This window comes from Myotis nattereri (genome assembly GCF_964212035.1).
Source record: "Myotis nattereri genome assembly, chromosome: 13".
NCBI lineage: Eukaryota > Metazoa > Chordata > Mammalia > Chiroptera > Vespertilionidae > Myotis > Myotis nattereri.
The window spans coordinates 40,496,635-40,515,105 of NC_138088.1; the positions used below are offsets into that span (position 1 = coordinate 40,496,635).

Genomic DNA, 18,471 nt, shown 5'->3' on the forward strand with positions numbered 1-18,471 from the left:
CCCCTACCCCCACCATACCCCCACCCCAAGGAGTCGTCCTGGACAAAAAACAACCAGCCCCACCCAGTCAGACTCCGGAGCTTCCACTACATATAGATATTTCGGCAAACCTCTATTAAGCAGTCAGAGACTTCCCTTGAGTCACAGTGATTTGACAGAAGTATTGGCACCACATGGGCACCAGAGATGTTTTAGGCAGAGAAAACTGAAGGAAGGAAACGAGTTCAACAATCACACAATTATCTGACATCACTGAGGAAAGAAGAAAGGAGGGAGAGAGAGAGGAGAGAGGGAGGAACACAATCTAATAATTAACATTTGTTAAAATATTTTATCATTCTGAATTCTCCTTTTTTAATACTGCAGGCCAAATAATCTGCAATCTCACACCCAAGAAAACCTACAAATTTTCCAGGAAAGCTATAAATTCCTTGGACATAAATAAGGTATTGAGGACTACAGCCTCATGAGGTAAGTTTTCCCAAAGTTGAAGGTAAAAAAGAGAGAAAAGACATCTGGCTTAGAGCCCATTTAGATTACATAAACAAAAATAGCTTTAAAAGATAAACAAGCAACAAATAAACAAGAAATAATGACAAAAATACTCAACACTATCAAAATAGAGAAAAGTCCAAAATATCTGTTAAAAATAACATCAATCCACTAGGATGACAGTACTTTAAAAAACAAAACACTGGCAGTTGAGCACAAATCTCCTATTTTTAAAAACAGACTGTGCCTAAACAAATCAATGAAATCAGCACTGGAGTCTGCCTAGTTCTGCCATTTACTGTGCTGTGTAAGCCGGTTGGCTGGTTAGTGGTTTCCCCATAACGTTTAAAAAAAAAAAAAAAAGAGCTGCTGGCGCTGGTTCAGAAGGCAGAGTTTGCAGAAACACCCAGTGAGTGGAGTTAGAGGTATCAGTCGAGTTACAGGATTAGTAACTTTCACAATTCAAACTGCAGCAGCAAGCTGCAAGTCCACGCTTCTCTGCGAGCCGGAATGACACCTGGCCCATTGCAGAGCAAACTCTGGTGGACAACAGGAGAACTCTGGGTTCTTCAGAGGAATCCTAGGTGGAAAGAGAAACGAGGGCATTAAGCACATTTATAAATATTTCTTTTTGCAAACCTCCTACCTAAGAGCTAGAGAATCTATACTTAATATTTTCTACAAACTGAGGATTAAAAAGTTTGGTTGAGAATTGATGAATTTCTACCAAGTAAACTTCAGTTTGTCCAACTGCTCTAATCTCAGTTCATTACATCATCTTTTTTTTTCAACCAATTTACATTCAATACCATTCCACACCAGTTTCAGATGTACAGCAGAGCAGTCTCCCTGCTGCCCCAAGCACCCGCCTGGCCCCATGCCCACTTATCTTGACATTATTAACCATATTCCCCATGTTGCAATCCACATCTCTGTGACTATTCTGCAACTACCAATTTGTACTGCTTAATCACTTCATTTTTGCCCCCAGCCCCTCAATTCCCCTCCCATCTGACAGCTGTCAGTCTGTTCCCTGTATCTAGGAGTCTGTTTCTATTTTGTGTCCTTGTTTATTTTGTTCATTAGATTCCACATATAAGTGAAATCATATGGCATTTGTCTTTCACTGACTAGCTTATTTCACTTAGCATAATACCCTCTAGGTCAGCCATGGGCAAACTACGGCCTGCGGCCGGATCCGGCCCTGAAATGAATAAAACTAAAAAAAAAAAAGACCGTGCCCTTTTATGTAATGATGTTTACTTTGAATTTATATTAGTTCACACAAACACTCCATCCATGCTTTTGTTCCGGCCCTCCAGTCCAGTTTAAGAACCCATTGTGGCCCTCGAGTCAAAAAGTTTGCCCACCCCTGCTCTAGGTCCATCCTTGCTGTCAAAAAAGGTACAATTTCCTTCTTTTCTACAGCCAAATAGTATTCCATTGTGTAAATGTACCACAGTTCTATCCACTCATCTACTGAGGGGCACTTGAGCTGCTTTCAAATCTTGGCTCTTGTAAATAATGCAGCAATGAACACATCATCTTAAAGGCAACAACAGCTACCATTTTACTAAGTGCCTATTTTGTACCAAGCACTGCTCTGAGCTCTTTTATGTACATTATCTCATTTATCCTCACAACCACCTGTGGATGAGGTGGTGTGCTTGCCATTTAACAGGAGAAGAATCTGAAGCCTACACAGATTTATAAAGTTACTAAACTGCAAAGCTGGGGAGGGATTGAGCCCAAGCGTGAAGGTAGAGCTCAGGTTCTTATCAACTGCAGTGGAAGCCCTGACAGTTTTTTTCTTTTTGTAATGCAAGTGCATAAGTTGAGCTTTTTGATTAAGAGGCATCCACTTCAAAACTCAAGCTGACTGAATCCCATTGGACCCTGAGTCCACAGAATTATTCTTTACAGAGTGTTCCTCTAATTTAAGGGTTGCACTATTACATTTTAACTGGGACTGCCAAAAGCATCCAAGAGGCATTAAAGCTCCTAGGAGAAAAATTATGTTTTCTTTCTCTGTGCCTTAAAGATGTAAATCTCACCATGTCTTTGACATGTAACTCCCTCCTCACCGCCCCCACCCCCCACCCCGGAAGTAAAGAAGCTATAGGATCTCTGTGCAGTCTGCAAGTTTATATATGTCTACGCACATATGTTATGTATATGTAACTTTTCTCTCTAGCTCTAGATCAGGGGTCCGCAAACCTTTTAAACAGGGGGCCAGTTCACTGTCCCTCAGACCGTTGGAGGGCCAGACTATAGTTTTAAAAAAAACTATGAACAAATTCCTATGCACACTGCGGCGGCAAAAACACCCGGAGGGCTGGATAAATGTTTTCGGCGGGCCACATGTGGCCCGCGGGCCGTAGTTTGAGGACCCCTGCAGTCTAAATGGTATTGCTTAAATTAATTTATAAAAGAGCTGTATTTAATTGGCTTAAAAATAAGCAGATTATAAATTAAGTATTCCTAGAAATTCAGAAATAACTACACTCACCCAAGTGCTTTTCAAGTTCATGTGATATGGGATAATCTTCGGTAAATAAAGCTAATGTAAGTTGACTTTAATTAAAATAGGTATGTCTTCAGAGTTAGTAACATAAAATATGTCTCAGTAATACACCTTTGTGGATACAAGATTCTAGTGCTATTGTTTTTGAGGTTTTGTTTTATACCTGCAAACTGCACTAGATTCTGAATTCTAGTTTCCTGCAATATTTGGCTACAACTCTCCAAACTAACATGTCTAATTTTCCACCCACCCTCCTGACTTGGAATCATTGGAATTAAAACAGCCCTTTTCCCAAAGTCATGCAAGCTAAAATGGGACAATTTGAAATAAACTTCAGAGAAACCACCACCACAGCTCATGTATGGACAATCTTCATGCCTGTTGTCCTATGGGCCACTCAGAAAGATCACCAGAGACATTCGAACTGCAAACCAGGAAAACCTATCAGATTGCCACTGCCTGCCCTCACTCTCTCTGAAGATGCTTCAAGCTAGACATCTAGAAATCTTCTCGACTGGCTGCCTTCAGAACTCAGCAACTGGGATTCTAATCTACTCCAGTCATTAACCTTTGTTCTTTATTTTCTTTCGTCTCCGCAAATATGCCTCTTATTAAATACCTGATACAGATACTTGCACCATATAGGCCTAACTTGGAGAACCCACCTGCATCACCACTTCCTAAAATGAAACACAACCATTTAACTGAAATGAACTATTCTCAGATCTAAGAGATCACTTAGATGAGATATAAAGCAATCTATCAACTCAAGATAGGTTCAAACCTACTTACACCAGACAGCTCAAGATGTTAAAATATTTCACAATATAGCCTAAATCTTTGAACAGATTCCTAGGGCCCCTGAGATCACTGGCTTAGTTTCGTTGTAGGACTCTTCAAGTTTGAAATAGCTACAGACTGGATTTCAGACTATTGCCTGTGTAATTATTATAGAATTTGCTATTATAATCCTAATTAGATATATACTTTCTGGGTTACAGGGTGCCCTACCCCTACTTTTTAACATATCAGCTAACCAGACAGTTAAAGTCCTGGCCATTAACTGGGACACTGCAGATCATAGTGGATTGTAGCATTAACCATCACAGATTTTTCTTTTTGGAATGCAAGTGCCTGACTTAAGCTTCAATTGCTAAGTCATCCATTTCAAAGAAACATTCACTTCAAAGACAGTTCTCTCCAACAGACACAAGGCCAGCCTCACTGACGAAATAAAGAACTAGGCTACTGGGCTCCTATGCTTTAGAGATCTTGATTTCAATAACTGCTCATTTGGGCCACTGTTTTTTTTTCTCTTCTCACATTTTAAATTCCCACTCTTTATGCTTTAAATTCACCAATGAAGAGTGAGCCCACGCGACCCTGGGCCCCAATAAATGCAGAACCCTACGCCAGTGTACTCTCTCACTCTGCCCATGACCTCACTATGCAACCCTAGGTGGGCTGTCTAATTTCTAGGTCTTGTAAATAATAAAACTTATTTTTCCAAAAAATTTTCTGGCCAAAACCGGTTTGGCTCAGTGGATAGAGCGTCGGCCTGCGGACTGAAGGGTCCCAGGTTTGATTCCGGTCAAGGGCATGTACATGGGTTGCGGGCACATCCCCAGTAGGAGATGTGCAGGAGGCGGCTAATCGATGTTTCTCTCTCATCGATGTTTCTAACTCTCTATCCCTCTACCTTCCTCTCTGTAAAAAATCAATAATATATTTTTTTTTAAAAAAAATTTCTGATGGTTATTCCTGAAGGGCATCTTGCAATCATAATAAGAATCACAATGGCCAATCCAACCACAACATTAGTTATTGATAGGCTGAGACCAGTACAAAACACCATCACTACCCTTTTCACCAGCAAATGTATACTAAATGCCTACCAGATACAAGGCACTGTCACTACTGGGAGCAAGAGAAGAATAGATGACAGGAGACCACAGTATATTCATAAGTCTGGCCTTTGTCTTCCAGAAGAGAAACTAGGTACAAATAATACATGTGAAGTAAACATTTTAGAAGCATCAATAAAAGTTCAAAGGAGCCCTAGCCAGTTTGACTGAGTGGATAGAGCGTCTGCCTGCGAACTGAAAGGTCCCAGGTTCAATTCCGGTCAAGGGCACATGCCCAGTTGTGGGTTCGATCCCCAGTGGGGGACTTGCAGGAGGCAGCCGATCCATGATTCTCTCTCATCAAGGATGTTTTTATCTCTCTCTCCCTTCCTTCCTCTCTGAATTCAATAAAAATATATGAAGAGAAAAAAAGTTCAAAGGAAAAAATATATCTGGCTGGGTTATTTAAAGAAGGTGGGGTTTAGGCTGGGCTTTGGAGAATGAGTAAGATTCTACTTTTATCTTATTATTGAGTTATTGGGGTGACACTGGTTAATAAAATTAGAATGGGTAAGATTCTGACTGATGAAATTACTGTCCATTAATAAGTAGGTGTGTGCGTGTGTGATTTGCAAACACATTTGCCTTCCATGACCTATCGGATCAGCAACTTGTTTTGAGCAGGGACACTCCACTACCACCCCCCAAAAAATTAGTAGGTGCTAATTCAGCAGTTCTCATCTGAGGGTGATTTTTCTCCCTCCCCCCCAGGGGATATTTGGCAATGTCTGGAGGCATTATTGTGTCACAACCGGGGGAAGGGTGCTACTGGTTCTAGTGGGTAGAGACCAAGGATGCTGCTAAACATTGTACAATGCACACAGGACAGCTCCCCACAACAAAGAATTATCATCTTCAAAAAATGTTTATTCCTTTTCTAAAATCACCATCAAAAAAATGTAGGGTTGTATTAATTGAGAAAAAATAAAAGATGATGCAATTAAATATGTAAGCTTGGAGACTGAAGAGAGTTCATATCTGGAGATGCGGGCTTGGATACAGTTATCCCACAGAAAGCAGAACTGAGCTGTTGAAGTAGACCAAGGTGCTAAGAGGGAAAAATCAAGAGCAGAGATGAGCAGAGAATTTAAGAGAGAACGCTGAAAAACACCAAGGATGGAAGGGTAGCAGATGACAGTAAGCTACTGCCAAGACGGAAGAAAATTAAAGAGGAAGGAGAACAAGAACAAAGAATATCATGACAGCCAAAGAAGTGACCAGGGAGAAAGAAAAATGAAAATGCCATTGTCTAATCCAGTGGAATGTCTTTCATTATCAGTGGGCCTCTACTTTTCTGAATCACTAACATTTTTGAGAATCTAATAAAAATATTTTTTTCTCCTCCAGAAAAATGCACATATGCACCAATACATAAAATTACATTAACAATACCAGGAACTTCTTTAGAGCTTTATGAAGTCCACAGTTAACAGATCAAGCATCCCTGCACTAAAATTTCTTGGTAAATTATTACATTACACTGGCTTATTTATTTATTTTTTAATCCTCACCTGAGGATATTTTTCCATTGATTTTTAGAGAGAGTGCAAGAGAGAGGGAAAGACAGAAACACTGATGAGAGAAATACATTGATTGGCTGCCTCCTACACGGGCCCTGACCAGGGCCCAGGTCAGGGAGGATCCTGTAACCGAGGTACATGCCTTTGACCTGAATCAAATCCAGAACCCCGGCGGACCAACGCTCTCTCCACTGAGCCAAACTGGCTAGGGCTAAACTGGCTTATTTTTTAATGCATTTCTTCCAAAAGCAAAATTGTCAATACAGAAAGACTTATTTCTTGATTATCTTCAAAAATGAAAGCGACAAAAGGCGTAATTGATACAAAACAATGTACCCTTCAAATATACCTTATGATTGGTTTTGACTTATGAATATATAGGTAGAACTATGTAGACGCACATAACTCAACACCAAACTCGCCTCAAACAGCCCAGCCCTAGCTGGTTTTAGCTCAGTGGGTAGAGCATGGGCCTGCGGACTAAAGCATCCCAGGTTCAATTCCAGTCAAGGACACATGCCTAGGTTGTGGGCTTGGTCCCTAGTGTGGGGCATGCAGGAGGCAGGCGATTAATGATTCTCTCTCATCATTGATGTTTCTAATGATTCTCTCTCATCATTGATGTTTCTATCTCTCCCTCCCTCTACCTTCCTCTCTGAAATTAATAAAAATTTATTTTTAAAAGAAAACAGCCCAGCCTCAAAATCAGAAGCAAGATGGAAAGAAAAGAATTCAGATAATTCATTCAAGGGTAAGTAAGGAGACTATACCAAACTCTAATTTTTTTAGAAAAGTATAAAAATTTATCCATAAAGATTGGACTTTTGTTCCCTATCAAAATGTTTCAAATAATAACTATGCTCATGTCTCGGTGGTAAAATGACCATGTCAAACCAGAGGTCACTTCAGCTGCCACACAAGCCTAATGAAACAAGACCAAGTCTCCTCTGGTTTTCTTTAGTAACAATTATGACCACTTGTTTATGCTTTAATAATCATGGTGTGCTTCCAAAACATTATTTCAGTTGAGCCTCATAAGAAACCTTATTTTTAGAGGAGGAAACTTGGGCCAGAGGAATGATGACTCAAGTCAGGTCTAACTACAAATCCCCTGGTCTTTCTATAAAACACATGGCTTCTTCAGAAGAAAGCACAGTAGCCACTGCCTTTTACCAGGAGAGCTTGGGCAACCAGCAGTCCCAGCACTAAATAATCCTCGTTGTCCTGAGCCTCAATAAACATCTTGTATATGACTTCCAGGGTCCTTTAGCATGAACTATCTCTCTGGAAAGTTTCACTGAATAAACAAAACTGAAGTCTATAACAGGAAGGAACGTAACTATTCCATGTTTACTGAGCATATTCTTGGAACTTCTGTACTCAATTTCACAAATTAGTTAGCACTTGTTTTTTATTTGCTTAACAAGTACTCTAAAGGTATTTTACACGTGTCCTATCTGTGCAAGAATGCAGGGACCAGGAGGGTCTATATTCTGAGCTCTAACCCTCAGCACCTGGGACAGTGCTGAGTAGATGAGCAATAACCATCTGCTAAATGAACTCAAGGGCAAGACCCAGCCTTGTAATTTTTACATTGCTTCTAACTACAACCATTTAAAAATGTTACTAACTAGATGCAGAAAGGAACCACATTCAGTAAGAACACAGAATAAATAAGTACAATTAGTACCTTTTTTCCCCTCTTTCTTCCCCTCTGGCCATTTCAATCTTGTTGGTGTCATTGTGCCATCTGGAGATCCAGAAAATAACTGTAACAAGAAATTTTTACTGTGGCTTAAATATTCTAATGTCATTCCTATAGATAGACTTTACTAACAGGAATTTGTTTACTGGGTCAATGTCAATGTCCAGAGTTTTACTGACATATTTATATCTCATTAATCTTAACTGGTTTTCTTGCTGGCTTACTGAAGTGACGATGCCTGGGACACCTAAAGGACTCCTCCAGGGGTAATGCAGTGCCAGGCAGTCTGGCTCAAATGCTACCCACCCTGTGGAGTCTCCCAGTAAGAAGTGCTCCCTCAAGCACTATGTTTGTGGAGCTATCTCACTGTATTTGCCTTCTTTGCTTATCACTGGCTGTATCTTCCTTAAACTCAAAATGTGTTCGTTGAATGAATCAACGAAAACCTACAGAAAGATGACAGCATAAATGAAAGGATTGAGAAAAAGGCCTAGTTTACTGAGAAACACAGTCAAACAGATGACAGTATATAAATTTTCCTCCTTTCTATAAATAATCACATACAAAAAGAAGGTACAAAGAACAGTATTTTCCTACGTTCATATTCTCTTTGCTGGCTCTCTTCAATTCACCAATGGCTAGAGATTCCGGCGTAGGGGCCTTGTTCTTCCTTTCTGACATCATCTGACTTCCCAGGACCTTCCGCTGATTTAGGAAGAAAAAATATTTGATTTATAAACATCTGCTTATCTGTATTATTGCTATTCTGGCCTTCAAAAATAGTTCCTTAAGTTAAGGAAATCTCAGCTTTCTGATAAATTCTCCCAGGCCATCTTCTTCTACAAGGGAGATCACACCAAAAGAAAAAGAAAAAAACAACAACCTGAAATCATTGCCTTTCTTTAGGTAATCACTTTTCCTCTTCAATTAAAAGGGGTGCAATGTTAGAAGCAACTTTACAGTTTATTTAAACTCTCTAATACAGGCAATTACAGTGTGCTTCTGAAACTATAAAAGAAACTCCAGTTACTTACTTGTATAATTATCTCCCCAAAGACATGTTGTCTCTGGCAGTTCTTAAGAGTCCCCTCCTCTCCTCCCAACTAAAGAATACTTACACTGGGCCCACTCTAAGACTTGGCTTCCCCAAGACGGAAAATTTGGAGAAATTCTATAAGAGTTTCTAATATAGTCACAAGGTACAGGCCTTCTTAAGAGGGTCACATGACTATACTGACATTTCTCCATATCCACACCAACACTTATTTTCTGGGTTCATTTTGAGAACAGCCATCCTTATGATTATGAATTGGTATTTCATTGTGGTTTTGATTTACATTTCCCTAATGATAAATGATATTGAACATCTATTCATGTGTTTATTGGTTATCTGTATATCTTCTTCCTTAGAAAATGTCTATTTAAGTCCTTTGGGTATTTTGTTAGTTTGTTTATAAAAGTTCTTTTCACATTCTGAATATTAGCCTCTTATCAGATATATGTTTTACAAATATTTTCTCCCATTCTGCTTGTTGCCTTTTCACTTTGTTAATAGCAAAGAAAATTTTAATGGCAAGCAAATCTAATATTCCAGAGGCTATTGGCCCCAGTGAATCAGGATTGAGAGAATTCTAAACTTCTATTAATGATATTAACTAGGATCAAAATTAGAGTTTAGATGAAATTGCAACTGCTGACAACTGCAGCTTACTGGAAAAAATACATATATTACAAAATATATACATACTTTTAGTGCACAATTTGTCATTTTAAGCAAAGAGCTCCTTGACTGTTGATAGATTTATAGATATTAATAATGTTAAAATAATTTTAAAAAGAAGAACAGTAGAATATAGAACAGTGCTAATCTCATTCTAAGTTAACTAGAACCTTGCTTTAGTTTAAGGTATTTAAATTTGAACCTGGAAATTTGAACCCCATAATCAAGTTATCTACTGCCACCTGATGACAGTATCCCCTAACTACAAGTCAAACCATCCACAAAGACTGAAAAATTGAATCTGCAAATAGTAATGGCAACAACAGCACAGAAGTACATATTGTATTTGTTTTATAAACAAGATTTGTAATGAATTTGATACAAAGGAATAGAATACAACAACTGATCAAATATTAAGCTCACAAAAATTTGAGTTACTTAAACCCACAAAATCCATTTTCTAACAATTTTTCTAGTCTCTATATCAATCTTCTCACTTCTCTATAACTTCAGCAAATTGCATAATGAAGTGTGTAGTACAAAGCAGGTCATGAAGCAAAAGAGACTTTCTCCACAGTTCAGAAACAAGGAATCTGTCCTTAATCACAGAGGAGAAGGATGGGCCTTTATTTCTTTCATTCCTCACTTCTCCAAACACAGAACCCCTTCTGTGATTTGCAGCACAGAAAAATGCTTTGAAAAATAAAAGCTTTTCCAAATTCTATCCTTATCCTCTTAAAAACACACCTTTTACAGGGTTCCAAAGAATAGAAGAAAGCTGTTTATGCATAAGAATGATGAAACTGTTCAATTTTCTCATAGTCAATCTATTTTCTCATAGTCAGTGCTGAAACCAACAGCACAGCACACTTACCTTAATAAGGCCACTGAAGGAACGTGAACGGGCCCTCTTCTGTACCCGGGGAGTAGAAGGTTCTTGCCCTGGTGTTAGGGTCACAGATTGCTTATTAAACTAAAAGAAAACATAGAGAACATTTTGTTAACATTCTCCCATCAAGTGATAGCATTCTGTGACAAACATATGAAAAGCTAAGTGTAAATACCGAGAAAAATCCAGTAGTAAGTGATTCTGTGCATATACGGATAAGTAAGTAGAGTGGCAAGCAAATCACAAAGGCAGAAATGCTGCCAAAAAACAAGTCCAAATGTATTAAATTAATTTGAGGGTTAAATTAAGGAGCGCACACCAAAGAAATCAAATTGGAATCAGATCAAACTTCTAGAATTAGTCCTAACCACCAGTTTATAGCAAATACAGAGGACTGCAGGACATCTTAAATAATACCACAAGGATATAACCAGCAAAATCCAGACTCTGGAAGATATCACGGGGGTTGGGGTGGAAAGAAAGAGAATATGTGTATATATATACGTACTTGAATGCAATGTGGTATCCTGGATTGGATCCCAGAACAGAAAAAAGGATATTTGTAGAAAAATTGATAAAATCTGAATACAGTGTGTAATGTTAATAGTAATGTACCATTGTTAATTTCTTTTTTTTTTTAAATATATATTTTATTGAATTTTTACAGAGAGGAAGGGAGAGAGACAGAGAGTTAGAAACATCGATGAGAGAGAAACATTGATCAGCTGCCTCCTGCACACCCCCCACCAGGGATGTGCCCACAACCAAGGCACATGCCCTCGACCGGAATCGAACCCGGGACCCTCCAGTCCACAGGCCGACGCTCCATCCACCGAGCCAAACCGGCTTTGGCAATTTCTTAGTCTTGACAATGTTAACATTAGGAGAAACTGGATGAAGGGTATGTAGAAATTTTCTGTTCTATCTTTTTTAAAAATATATATATATTTTATTGATTTTTTACAGAGAGGAAGAGAGAGGGATACAGAGTTAGAAACATCGATGACAGAGAAACATCGATCAGCTGCCTCCTGCACACCCCCTACTGGGTATGTGCCCGCAACCAAGGTACATGCCCTTGACCGGAATCGAACCTGGAACCCTTGAGTCCACAGGCCGACGCTCTATCCATTGAGCCAAACCGGTTAGGGCTTTCTGTTCTATCTTTGCAATTTTTCTCTAAATATACACTATGTCAAATTTAAGAGTTTATTCAAATGAAGAAACTTGGGCAATTTTTTAGAGGTGAAAAAGAGGGAAAAGAGAGAAGGGACCTATATATTAAAAGAGACCCAGTAGATGTATCAACAACTACAAAGAAAGGCATACGCTTTCTCATGCCACTCTAGGAAAAAATCTACAATGAAAATACTTATAACAAAAATATATAAACTAAAAAATGACCTAATTTCCTCAACATGCCCAGAAGGCAAACTATACGTATATACATTAGGTTATTTATGATGAAATATTATACAACCATTAAAATGTTTCTAGCCTTTTAATGACATGGAAAATGTTCATGATATAATTTTAAATGAGAAGGATAGGATATAGAAAAATTGATTGTATATTATGATCTCAAGCAGAAAAAAAATTTGAAATACACATTCATAAAAGAAACACTAGAAGAGGAAGGGAGAGAGATAAAGAGCGGGAGAGAGAAACATCAATGTGAGAAACACATCGGCTGCCATCTATCCCAACTGGGGTCGAGATCAAACCCGAAACCTAGGCATGTGCCCTGACCGAAAATCGAACCCACAACCTTTTAGTGTATGGGACGACACTCCAACCAACTGGTCAGGGCAAAATGGCAGTATTTAAAATGTAGGCAAGGAGTATACAGCCATGCATAAAATGCTTATGCTATAATATTTAGTGAAAAGGGAGAGGTAAAAGAAAGTATATGTTATAATCAAGCTATATAAAAATATATTTATACAAAAACAGACTGAAAAAAATAGCCAAAATGTAAACACTAGTGGGATGAGTGATTTTATTTTTTTCTTATCTTTGTCTATAATTTCCTATCTTTCTAAAAAAAGAACAAAAATAATGTTAAGATTTTTCCTTTATATTACATTTAATCCTCAGTGTTCTTGATAAGTCATTACACTTGTCCTACCTGAACTGCTATCTTAGTCTCTACCAAGAATCAAATCACTACACTTTGAGTTGGTAATAATACTCAACCAAAAACCTCTAAAATTCCAGTCTTATCACAATTTGCTAGGTATCAAAGTAAATTCAGAGAGTGATAGAAAACTTCTCTTGAAGGACTCTGTCCATTGTTAAGAACAGCTCAATTCAACATTTTCTGAGCACTTATGTCTGGCCCTATGCTCGAAATTAGGTATAAAAAATATATGTATTAAAAACACAGACTCTTCCCTCAAGAAGGTCTCAGTTGAATAAAAAGTCAAGAGACTTACCCTGCTTGTTCAGCTAAAATTCAAGAGGGTCTGAGACGCCGAAACCGGTTTGGCTCAGTGGATAGAGCGTCGGCCTGCGGACTGAAGGGTCCCAGGTTCGATTCTAGTCAAGGGCATGTACCTGGGTTGCGGGCACATCCCCAGTTGGGAGTGCGCAGGAGGCAGCTGATCGATGTTTCTCTCTCGTCGATGTTTCTAGCTCTCTATCTCTCTCCCTTCCTCTCTGTAAAAAATCAATAAAATATATTTAAAAAAAAAAAAAGAGGGTCTGAGACAAGATGAATTTCCTGAGAAAGCAACTAACCACATCATCAGTATTTACTCAAGCTCCACTTTGAGTCTCAAAATGGCAAAGGAGAGACCTCCCATTGCTCCAAAATAAACAAACTTAGCCACTAGAATTCCTACCTATCTATATATATAAAAGCCTAAGTGACTGAACGACCGAATGACCAGTAGACAGGTCACTATGACATGCATTGACCACCAGGGGCAGATGCTCAATGCAGGAGCTGCCCCCTGGTGGTCAGTGTGCTCCCACTGTGGGAGTGCTGCTCAGCTGACCGATGGGCTCCAGACACCGGGCAAGCGCAGCTGTGGCCTGCGGAGATCGGGCTGAAATCAGCAGTCTGACATTCCCTGAGGGGTCCCAGATTGCCAGAGGGCACAGACCAGGCTAAGGGACCCCACCAGTGCATGAATCTGTGCATCGAGCCTCTAGTTTCTAGTATCAGACAAGGCCCTCAGCTAACAGCATTTTCTAATTGCAAATAACTCACTAAGAGCTACCGCTTTGCTCTACTATGCCAACCACTTTACATAGATTCTCTCTAATCTTTACAAGATGGACATTACAATTACCATTTTACAAAGAAGAAAACTAAAATTCAGAAAGGTTGTTATTTACCAAAAGAAGGATTTAAACTTTGGAATAATATATTGTAACTGCTGGTTCTCTCTCAGCAATCTTGCTACATGATCAAATTAGAGATGCTCTAAATGGTTGGATCCTTCTGTTTAACTAGAAAAATCCAAGAGCCTCCACTCTTTTCTCTAGTGGGGCAGTAGTACAGAGATAGAGATTCCAATGAGGTTCCATAGACAAGTTTGCTTCAATGGCTGAGCCAAGGCTTGCGCTAATAAGAGTCAAAAATTAAATGAGATTCTTAACAATATTCCCTATGATTCTATAACTATGATCACATGAATTCTGAAAGCCCTGTTTCCCTGCTTTCAGGCACCTGTCTGATAAGCTGCTTCTTCTTTGCTGATTCGGGCATATTGTGAACATGTTGGAACAGCTCTTTCAGTGCCTCTTCTGTCCGCTGCTGGGTCTCCTCCTGATGAGAGCAGGAATCCATCCGGTTCCGTTTCTGAGATTTTGCCAGTTGGAAGGACTTAGAATGACACGAAGCTGTCAGATCAAGATCATCCTAGAGAAAATTTAAAAGAAAAATAAATGAATACATCCTACCAGCTTTGTTTTTAGGTTCCCACAACCCTGGAGCAAAAAGAAGAGTGGGGAAGTAGGGTACATGATATATTCTTATACCTAGGAACAATAAAAGTCTAAAAACTATTATCAGATAAAAAGAAACATATAGTTATAGACTATGTCTTTTTTAATGTACAGCTTTTTATTGATTAGAGAGAGAGAAATATCGATTTCTCGTTCCACTTATTTATGCATTCACAGGTTGATTGTTGTATATGCCCTGACCAGAGATTAAACCTGCAACCTTAGCATATCCAGAGGACGTTCTAACCAACTGAGCTACCTGGCCAGGGCTAGACTTTACTAGTATTAATAACCCATTCCCATGACCTTCTCAGAGATCCTAAATTCATTCAGAATTATTGCCACCAAAAGTTACATAAGAGTTCAGTTTTTGAAGCATCTTTTAATCTCATGTAATTTTCATTGCTATCCTATGAAGTAAACAGGGAAAGTATCATCATTCCCATTTGATAGAAGAGAAAACTGAAGCTAAGCTATAAGTTTAAACTTCTCTAGATACTGAAGTGACAGACCCATCTTGGAGCCCAAGTGCACTGGTTCTTGGCTGGTACTCTTTCCCATACATGTCAACACGATGTGACAACAACACAGCAGTAGTAGAGGAACAAAAACAACTCTCTAAACCCCCCCCCCACACACACACACACACAAGTTAATCTAGCTGAAATCAAATACTGTTTTTCTGGTCATACCAAGTATTCTGCTAAATGAGACGTAGAAACAAACAGGAGCAGGAAAAAAAAATAGTGTAGGCTGACAGCTTCAGTTTCTAACCAAGACAGACTAAACAAAAAGCATCAAAAAGCACTTGTGAGATTTTTTTAACTTCTCACTTTTAAAGCTCAGTAATCATATGTAATTTTGCCAATAATCATCACACATTTGCATTCTAAGCTCATGTGGTCTCAAGTCTTTTAGCTACTTGACAGTGTTTGTTACCTTACTACTGAACCTGAAATAAGATTGTACTACATAAAGTTGTACTTTTATTATGATAAAATATTCCATACATCTGCTATTCACAGACTGTTTATACGCTGTAAGAATGCACACGGGCTCTGTGAAAACCTTTAAACATACAGTCTATGCCATCAGTGGCGCACCTCAGAATGCAGACCGTGTAGGGGCATTTTTATTTCAACATATAACTTTCTTCTCAGTCTTTTTCCTTACCTCAAAATGACTAGATAATTTTAAACTATAAAAACATTTTATTTTTCAGAGCTTTACTTTGATTTCACACTTTGTTTTAAACACCATTAATTTTAATTAATGCTCTCCTTGTGTGGGCTAAGAACAATTTCCTATTCTTACCTTGGATGCTTGAGTTCTGGAGCTCAAATAGTGCAATCTGGCACATTCCCGAATGTAAGCAGGAGCCTGGGCAGGTAATGAAAGAAAACCAAGACCAAGCAATAAGTAGTATCTAAAGTTCTTTTAAGACTCAATGACAATGGTTTTCAAAATAATCTGACTGGCAGATTACTTTAGAAAAAATAAAGATCTTCAAAATGCCCTATTTTATAGCTTCCACCAAAAAGTTAATTCCAACAAATCTGATGGGAAAACTAAGAAGACACAACTATAGTTGTTCCTGTTCTACGAATCAAATATGGCATGAATATAGTCAAATGAGCCAGAAACAAAAATATAGATATTTGTAATAATGCTTATACTTGGCAAAACCACCCCTAAAATTCTTACAAATTACAGTGGTCATATTTTGGAATTTTTGTATAGAAAATACCATTTAGAATTCCTATAAGGTAACAACAGACAAGGAAAAATTTAGCTTACTGATATATTGCCCAGAATCCTATGACAAAAACCCTGATACTGTCTGAATATAAGTGTAAAATAATACAACCATTATGGAAGAGAACTTAGCAACATCTAAGAAAATTACATTTGCATTTACCATTTACCCAGAAATCTCACTTCTGTGAATCTATCCTGAAGATATAACTCCAGAAACACAAAATAAAGTTGGATAAGATAAATCAAAAGATTGGACACAACCTCAAATATCTACTAGTAGGGGACTGATTGAATGAACTTTTATACATCCACACACGCAGTACTATGCAGTCATTAAAAACGAAAGAAGGGAGGGAAGGAATGAGGAGGGGAAGAAGGGAAGAAACATTCTGTGAACAGGTAGGGAGTGATTTCCAGGATCTACTGTTACATGAGAAAAGTTATGGAACAGTAGATAAAAGTACTTAGTAAAATGAAGAGGAAATAAGAATATACACATGTAGACACATTTATTTGATTTTACAAAAAGAAATATTAGGAGGATAAACGAGAAAACAATACAAATAATGAAAGAACTGAGATTTTTCCAAGCATACCTTCTCGTATAGTTTTAACTTTTCAACCATGTAAATATACTACAGATTCAAAAACTTAAATTAAATTCAAAAGGGAAAAAAAGCAAATCCTAAAACTGAACAGAAACAGAAAATAAGTGAACATATCTATACATCAAATTGATACTATAAACACAGAGAAAGGAATTATTTCACCTAGCTTTTGAAAACTGTATTCTGACTATACATCCTTAATGAAATATATTTAAGAAAAAATGAACTGCCAAGAAATCTTAAACTTCCATCAACGGGTTTATGTAGGTTTACTATAAGTAGTAACAGCTGTATTATTTTGAAACCATTTTATGTATATCATAGAATAAAGCAAATAATAACATACATAAATGCTATGAAAATCTGGAATTTGCAATGCAAAGATAAAAAGGTGTGCCGTAACCGGTTTGGCTCAGTGGATAGAGCATCGGCCTGCAGACTGAAGGGACCCAGGTTCGATTCTGGTCAAGGGCATGAACCTTGGTTGCGGGCACATCCCCAGTAGGGAGTGTGCAGGAGGCAGCTGATCGATGTTTCTAACTCTCTATCCCTCTCCCTACCTTGCTGTAAAAAAACAATAAAATATATTTTTTTTAAAAAAGAATAAAAAGGTGAGAATATAAAGTGAAAGAAGTCAAGAAAAAGCTCTATAATGTTAAATCATAATTGGAAATAGTATTAATATAGATTTCTTGCTAAAAAATTTTAATCTACTTCCTTGCCCTCAAAGAGCCAATGACACCCCAGAAACAATGAGTATACCTAGTGTTAAAGAAACCAAGGTTCCTTGGAGAAAATTCTTGATTTCAGGCCCAGGGCAAAGCAAAGAGTGAGCTGGAGACATTTTTATTTTATTTTTATTGACTGATTGATTTTAAAGAGAGAGAAGATGGAGACAGAAAGAAAAACATCAATTTGTTGTTCCACATATTTATGCATCCATTGGTTGCTTCTTGCACATGTCCTGACTGGAAATTGAACCCACAACTTTGGCGTATTGCTACAATACTCTAACCAACTGAGCTACCCAGCCAGGGAAGCTGGGGACATTTTATGCCAGAAACAAACAAAACCAAATGAACAAAAAGTCTGCCCCAAAAAAATAATATAGCTGAAGGATATCCAGAAAGGGAGCCAGAGATGGACTGCTTTAAATAAAAATCTGAGGGTCTTAAGTATTTTATAATTCACAGGGAAAGAAGGACTTCCCAAATAAAGTGAAAATTGGCCTTAACTGTATATTTAAGTCCATAGGTTAAGATGTGATGACCGCCGAAACCGGTTTGGCTCAGTGGATAGAGCGTCGGCCTGAGGACTGAAAGGTCCCAGGTTCGATTCCGGTCAAGGGCATGTACCTGGGTTGCGGGCACATCCCCAGTGGGAAATGTGCAGGAGGC

General features: G+C 38.3%; 1 protein-coding gene across 1 annotated transcript in view; it reads right to left on the reverse strand.

Annotated features, from left to right (window-relative positions):
- Positions 1 to 954: 954 nt before the first annotated feature.
- ARHGAP19 (Rho GTPase activating protein 19) overlaps positions 955 to 18,471 on the reverse strand; it is a gene marked incomplete at its 3' end in the record, with an annotated part of 43,962 nt that continues 26,445 nt past the window's right edge. Inside the window, 7 exon segments of the mRNA XM_081105264.1 lie at positions 955 to 996; positions 998 to 1,050; positions 8,107 to 8,209; positions 8,743 to 8,850; positions 10,740 to 10,838; positions 14,431 to 14,622; positions 16,023 to 16,088. Coding sequence (XP_080961390.1) covers positions 955 to 996; positions 998 to 1,050; positions 8,107 to 8,209; positions 8,743 to 8,850; positions 10,740 to 10,838; positions 14,431 to 14,622; positions 16,023 to 16,088 — 663 coding nt within the window.